General features: G+C 39.1%; 1 protein-coding gene across 1 annotated transcript; it reads left to right on the top strand.

Moving 5' to 3' along the window:
• Nucleotides 1-2,808: 2,808 nt before the first annotated feature.
• LOC115697182 (U-box domain-containing protein 17) lies at nt 2,809-5,787 on the top strand. Its single transcript, XM_030624093.2, has one exon. The coding sequence runs from the start codon at nt 3,327-3,329 to the stop codon at nt 5,460-5,462; it is 2,136 nt and encodes a 711-aa protein (XP_030479953.1). The 5' UTR covers nt 2,809-3,326; the 3' UTR covers nt 5,463-5,787.
• The last annotated feature ends 2,247 nt before the right edge of the window (nt 5,788-8,034 follow it).

Genomic DNA, 8,034 nt, shown 5'->3' with positions numbered 1-8,034 from the left:
CAGGGGACGGTACTATTGACAAGTATCCTCCTGATCGGCCGAACCGGCCATACTCCGCTTGGTCATACTCCGGCTCGTACCGACGGGATAGGTCAATAGCACCGAACCACCAACCAAGTGTCGGCTGACGGTCGAACCTGGTCATACTCCGTCTTCGGTCATACTCCACTCGTACCGACGTGACAGGGTTGGGTGGTTCGAAGCCTAAATACATATCTAATGTAATCTAGCAGGCTTCCTACATGCACGCTAAACATGTAATCTACATATGCCTACTGTTATACTAATCTTACCTGGATTCCGATTTCGTGTGCTTGGCCAACCCGACCGGAACCGAAGCCGAACGGACATCGGCTCCTAAACCATAAAAATCACAACGCTATAAGTGACACGCTAAATCACTTCCCGGGGACTAAAACTCGAAACTAAAAGTTTCCCTATCGATAAAAAGCATGGCAATACCCCTAAAAACCCAAAAACGAGGAAAACTAGGGTTCTGAAAAATCCCCCAACCGGCAGACCGGTTGCCCAACCGGAATTCCGGTTCTGGGAATTTCTGAACCCCCATCCGGAATTCCGGATGCACAACCGGAATTCCGGTTCCTCGCAGGCAGCAACCATAAAATTCCATAACTCGACCAATTTAACCCCAATTGATCCCAAACTTTCCAGACCTGCTCTATATGTCCCAAATAACATTTCTAAAGCATCAAACCTACCCAGAAACCACATACACAAAAATCACCATTGGAGCTCAAGCTTTGAGTTCCAAACTCAAGCTTGAGCAAATCCATCTAAACAAGCAATCCACTAGCTTAATTCACCTTAAACTAGCATAATATCACCTCAGAAAACATTTAGAAACAACAGCAACATCACAGAACAGAATCACAACATTTTCCTTCCAAAATTCATATTTTTGCAAAGAAAACTCAAGGCTTTAACAATCTAACCTACATGCTTCTAACATAGCTTAAATCCTATCAATTTAACATGCTTTGAACCACATAGAATAACCACAGAAAGCAGCAGCAACAACATCTAAAACAACATGCATGCATCATCACTTTTCATCATTTTTTTCAAGAAATTTAAAGAGAAAGAGTTAGAATTTACATACCACAACCTAGAGTTCACAATTAGGATGAATTTAGCTTTGAGAATTGAAGAAAAACCCAGCTTTGCACCCCCAAAGTACCCAGCCGAAAGTGGAGAGGAAAAGAGAGAGTTTTTGGAAAATTCATTTTTTCTTTTCTAAGTGTTTTTTGTAAAATGAAAGAAATGATATAACCACTTAACATAACCATTTATTAAATCCATTTCAGCCAAAAACAATCAAATAAATAAACATTTAATTTCCAATAAAAGTCACTAAAGGACAAAAGTCATTGGGGCAAAAAGACCATTTTGCCCCTCCATCATAAAATCATGAAAATCATACTAAAGGGGTATTTTTGGGACATTCTAAATTCCCGGCCATTCCCGACATTCCCAATGTCTAAAACCCGTCCCCAAAATACTAACATACTAAGTTGTGATTTCTACTGAGCCAAACGCCGCGTTCCAAAATACCGGACACCGGAAATGCGAAATATAAAAGCTACTGATAACATACTCATGCATATCTGAATTCCATAAATATCCATAATAAATTATTTAAATAGCTATAAATAATTCCATGATTAAACATAAACAACTGCTAATTTTCAAATTAACTAAGCGGGCTTTACAGTGATGCTCTGCTACAGAAAGGAATCAAGGGCTAGAGATCTGAACGGAAGGAGTCATATTATTCCGCTGCACCCACTGTAAGGTTTTCTAACTTTATATGTGTTTATTTTCATTGTTTTAGAATTCATATTAGGTTGTAAATCCAACATACTTGTTAGTAAATCTAGATCCTGGTAAAATAATTTCCAACATCCTCCTCCTTCACTTCCCTTCTCAGGGTACCCTCCTCCTCCTCTGTCCCTCCTCCGCCGCCCTTAAATCCCAAATCCTCCACCACCACAACCTCCATAATCGAATCTCCCAAATCTTCCAGCTCACCAACGCCTCTCTCTCTACTCCTCCGTCTCCGTCTTCTTCATCACCCCTCGGATTCTCATTGTCGACCTCCTCAACTCCAAAATCCCCACCTCTCCGAGATCTCCACCGAGGCTTTCATCGTCAGAATCCCCACCTCTGCCATCACCGGGCTTTTTCTAATAAGTTTCACTCGATGAACCTTTGGCCTCGGTTCCAGTTGGAGAAGGAGGCTCCTGAAGAGGTTGATATTAGGGTTCCGATTTTGGAGGTCATGGATGGGTGTATGAAGGAGATGAGGAAGACGAAGTGGTGGTGGCGATTGAGAAGGAGAAGAAGAGTGGGAATGGGGCGGCTTGACAGAGAGAGAACGAGAAGAAGAGTGGGAATGGGTTAGGGTTATTAGGGTTTTTTTTTTTATTTTTTTTGAAATTATTTTTTAAATTTTAAATTTTTTAATTTTTAAAGAAAAATAATTTTTTTTATTTTTTATTTTTAAAATAATTAATTTTTTTTATTTTTTTAAATATTTATTTACATGGACTAATAAAATTGTGCCACGTGTACACTGTGTACACGTGGACATTCCACCATGGTATTTAACAGCTAAAAATGGACGAAAAGAGCTAAGTGTTAACAGAACTTGAATTTAGGGAGATTTATCGCAAAAATTTTAAAATTGGAGATTAGTTGCAAAAACCTGACCATTTAAAAAAGTTTTGGGCAAATAACTCAATAAATAATAATAATAAATACGGGTGAGAAGTAACTGTAGAGTAAGGAGAGGTAAGAAGAAAACGAATGGACAGGAATATGTATGAATATAAACCCATTCCAGTCCTTTTCAGTTTTCACCCATGAATTTCTCTGGAGAGAGAAACCCAACACCTACAAATTCAACAGTCTTTTCGGGAGAACGCGGATTCGGCTCAACAAAATTAATTAAATATCCATTCAATTAAATTAATTTAAAAATATTAGGTTGTGAATTCATTCGTTTGTCTATATTTCTTTCTCTCTTGCTTTTGAGGATTCAAACTTCGGCCAGAGCTTACCAATAATAACGACGAAGTAGAAGAAAAGGAGGAGTAAGACTGCATAAAAGTCTTCGGTTTTGGGTGTTTTGAGTTTCTCTTTTCTCTGTTCCCCTTTTGGTATTTGAGTTTCTCTTTCTCTTCAATTTGTTCTTTGTCTATCAATATCTGTCTGGAAAGAGAAATTTGAGTAACTGGGTTGTTTATGAATTGTATTTGTTGTTCTGGGTAGGGGATTTTTTTATAGTAAATTTATTATTGTTTAGGATGGCTTCGGCGGCGATATTCTCGTCGTTAAGGAGGCGAAGATCGCCTTCTTTAGAGGCATTTTTGGCTCCGGTTGACCTTACAGATGTCGCTCTCGTACAAACCCTTGCTTCCCTGACAGCCGAGATCGTTTCATCATTTTCCGACATGCGTTTCTACTTTCAGAGGAAGAATTCTCGCTCCCTCGTCCGAAAAATGGAAGTTTTTCTGGTATTATTGGAGTACATGAGAGATTCGGGTTTGAGTCTCTCATGGACGACGGAGCTTTGTTTAAAGGAGCTTTATTTGCTTCTGTATCGCTCCAAAATACTTCTTGACTATTGTTCTCAATCCAGTAAGTTGTGGCTTTTGCTTCAAAACCATTCGATTTCGGGTCATTTCCATGATTTGAACCAAGAGATTTCGACCCTTTTAGATGTTTTTCCCATGGAAGATGTTGAACTCGGGGACGATGTTAGGGAGCAAGTTGAACTCTTGCGGAGGCAGTCCAGAAGTGCTAAACTGTTTATTGATAAGGACGATGAAGCTCTCAGGATTCGCTTCTTTAGATTTCTTGATCAGTTTGAGAATAGTCAAATTCCTGATCCGGATGAATTGCGTTCCTTTCTTGTGGTGAGATTACGGATTCAAGACCCAAAGAGTTGTAGAAATGAGATTGAGTTTTTGGAAGAGCAGATTGTGAATCACGAGGGAGATAATGAACCTACAGTTGGGGTTCTTAATGGTTTTGTGGCGCTTACAAGGTATTCCAGGTTTTTGTTATTTGGATTCGAGGAGGACGAAGTAGAGTTGGGAAGAGGGACTCTGAAGAAGCTGAGAAAAGGGATTCTTTCACAGGAAATTGCAGACACTTTTATAACAATCCCGAAGGACTTTTGCTGCCCAATTTCATTGGATTTGATGCGAGACCCTGTGATAATCTCAACAGGACAGACTTATGACCGAAGATCCATATCCAGGTGGGTGGAAGAGGGTCACTGTACATGCCCAAAGACGGGCCAAATGCTTATTAAAACCTGTATCTTTCCCAATCGCGCACTGAGAAATTTGATTATGCAGTGGTGCACTGCCCATGGAATCCCTTATGACCCACCAGAGTGCACTGAAAGCTTTGTGGTGGCTTCCCCAACTAAGGCTGCTCTTGAAGCTAACAGAGCAACAGCAGCTCTTCTTATTCAGCAGCTCGCAAATGGATCACAAGTTGCAAAGACTGTTGCTGCTCGCGAGATTCGTTTATTAGCTAAAACAGGAAGGGAAAACCGTGCTTTCATTGCGGAAGCTGGTGCAATTCCACATCTTCGAACAATTCTTTTGTCTGTTAACCCTGTTGCCCAGGAGAATTCTGTCACTGCAATGCTTAACCTGTCTATATATGACAAGAACAAAAGCCGAATTATGGATGAAGAAGGGTGTTTAGAATCAATTGTTGAAGTTCTCAGGTTTGGGCAAACAACAGAGGCCAGGGAAAATGCTGCTGCAACTTTGTTTAGCCTTTCAGCAGTCCATGATTACAAGAAAAGAATAGCATACGTGGAAGGGGCAATAGAAGCCTTGGCTGGGTTGCTTAGAGAGGGTACTCCAAGAGGAAAGAAGGATGCTGTAACAGCATTATTTAATCTTTCAACGCACATTGATAACTGTGCGAGAATGATAGAGGCGAGGGCTGTGACAGCTCTAGTAAATGCATTGAGAAATGAAGGAGTTGCTGAGGAAGCAGCAGGTGCCTTGGCCTTGATTGTTAGGCAGGCAAGTGGGGCCGAAGCAGTGGGGAATGAGGAAATGGCCGTGGCTGGCTTGATCAGTATGATGCGTTATGGAACAGCAAAGGGTAAAGAGAATGCAGTTGCAGCATTGCTTGAGTTATGCAGGAGTGGTGGGGCTACCACAAAAGAAAAGGTGGTTAAGGCGCCATCATTGGCGGGTTTGCTCCAAAATTTGTTGTTTACCGGTACGAAGCGAGCAAGAAGAAAGGCAGCTTCTCTTGCCAGAGAGTTCCAGAGATGCGAGAATACAGTCATGCATTATGGTGGCCTCGCCGTGGGATATGCCTTAGCAGGAAATTCGGCCACAAGTAGAGATTCAGCTTTATCGGGTGATGTCTCCGTACAAATGGCCATTCCAGTGCCTGTTTTGTAGTGGTAACATCCTGCATCCTCCCACCTCATGCTGTACTTTCTTGCTTATATATGGTTCCCATTTTTGTTGGAAATATGTTAAAACAATTCTTTCATTGAAATATAAGGTGATAAAGAAAAAAGAAAGTTATAGGAATACCATATGGTTCTGTATTGCTGATCAATTAGCTTGAGTTACTGTACTTGTACCACAAGTCCAACCAGCTCATGATTTGGAAAACACATAAGTACACGTCAAGAGACCGTGACAAACGCATGAGAGAAAGTATTGTGTACGCACATATATACATATATAGTTTAAACGAACAATAAGTATTGATTCTTGATATTATTTTGTTTTTGATTTATGAATATTTTTGGCCTCCTAGCATGAGTGACTCTAAGAAGACAATATACGATGTTCATATGACAAACTTTAACAATTTCTAGGTATAATTTGATATCTGTCTATTGTGCAAAACTACTCATAAAGATTAGGTGTTTTGACTTGTGGCCAAAAGTTTTTTAGTCTTGTACCCTTGATTGTTTACGAAATGATGTAGGTTCACTAAAAAAATGGCCTTTAAAATGCTGTTCAACACCCATTTTGTAAAAGTGATATGTTATTCTTCTAAAATACAGCATTGATACGAAAAGTATCATTAAAAAAAATCATGTGCTTTGTTGATATTCCATTGTAAAGAATATAATTAAGAGTAGGAAGCAACATGGTTCTTGCTTTCCATATTACATTAGTCAATAGATACGAAAAGACCCAGTACCTAGTAAAACTAGGAGAGTTTGCTGACAATGACGTAGTTTTTACTTTCTAGTCCAAAGTCTAAAATCTCATAAAATAATTCATTTCATACTCCATATTAGAAATTCAAGGGTAAAATAAATAAATAAAAGGACATTTTATGTAATTTTGAAAATTGTATAAAGGCTACATGGACTATTTTTGCCAAAGAAAAGTTGGGAATGGATGTTTGTGTGAAAGCTATAGATGAAAATGTGTTTGAGTACGAGTGATTGTGATGAAACGTTAGCTTGAAAATTTTCCGATGCCATTTAATGTGTTTTGAATTCCAACAAAATAGTATTAGAACTTACTCATCTGACCAGTCAACTACCTTATAGGTTATAATGTGGTCCATCTTCTTCCTCATTGGATGCATCAGTGGACTAACTTGTATTTCCTTTTAAAAAAAAGGCCTAACTTGTATTTACTGTTCTACCCCTCTATTATTGTTTATGGATTTCACCAATTTTCAATTCCATCGTTAATGCTACTTATGACTCCCAACATGCTTTAGTGCTATGTGGCAGTTTATTGTCCATTACCGTTTTTTTTTTTTTTTTTTTCTGCAATTTCTCTCCTTCTTCATCCTTTCCATGTTGTTTAAACTGTTCCCTTCAATTCAAACTGAAGTATTTCCAAATTTCTTTTTAGGTTACTTATATTGATCGGTCTGCTATGTTACAGTTGGTATCATAAATTCTCTCGCTGATAAGATGAATTCCACCATGACACTTAACACTAATCTTGTTCTAGTTGCTAAAGTGTTAACGAGAAGGAAAGTGTGGATTTTAACAATCCAAAGACAAATGGCTGAGCATGTGGATGGCTGTTTCCACACTAAGATCTCTGAACTACACTTTGATTTGTTTATGCTTACTTGGTTGAGAAGGGCATAAGTTTCGCAACCTATCTCGTGAGCCTTTACACTTTCAAAACTATCACATTGTTCTTCAGACGCCAACTGCTCTGCAAAATGTCACACTTGAGGATCTAATTTACTCTCCTTTTTGGGTTCAAGTGTATCGGCTACATTTCTTAAGTAAGACTAGAGCATTGGCCACAAAGGTTGGTGATATAATAGAAAAGTTTGTTAAAGTTCATGAAGATTTCTTGAATGAGGTTGGGGTCCTTTATTAGGATCCGGGTTTGTCTCAATATCACTAAACCATTGATATGTGGCAAAATGATTAAACTTCGAAAAATCGAAGACAATTTTTGAGCAGAATTCTGCTATGAACGATTGCTCGAATAGTGTATGGAATGTGGTGTTCTTGGACATCGCTTCCAAAAGTGCCCAATATTTATGGAAAAACTTGATGGAGGAATCGACCCTGACTTGGAATATGGGCCTGAACTTAAAGGCGCTGCACTACCAACATCAGGATATGATCGCTATAGAACTGATTTTGCTAAAGGTAATGCATGGCCTCTACTCACAAGACTTGCTAGGACATCCATAGTTTCGACTGTCCTTTCTCTTGCTTTATGAGGGTCGCCACATCCACGAACGTTATTAGAAGGAGAATCCTCTTTCAATCCTTCTAACAATTCTCCTATGGCTCCATATGCTGCTCTACACTCGACTAGTACAATGAACACCCCACTAGTCCAAGTTACACAAGGGAATGGACCACATCATCATCAACAAGTACCACTGACTAATTATAATATTGATCGTGCGCCAATGAGTCATGAACAAAGGTTTCTTAATAAAAAAACACACAAGTAATTTTAAAACTTCTTGGTCCAACGGATCTGCAACATACTAAAGTTGTCCCGTTTGGTGGCCAAC

This window comes from Cannabis sativa, chromosome 7 (assembly GCF_029168945.1).
Source record: "Cannabis sativa cultivar Pink pepper isolate KNU-18-1 chromosome 7, ASM2916894v1, whole genome shotgun sequence".
Taxonomy (NCBI): Eukaryota; Viridiplantae; Streptophyta; class Magnoliopsida; order Rosales; family Cannabaceae; genus Cannabis; species Cannabis sativa.
Note: the sequence above shows the minus strand (reverse complement) of the source record. Positions and strands in the feature narration are given on the sequence as shown.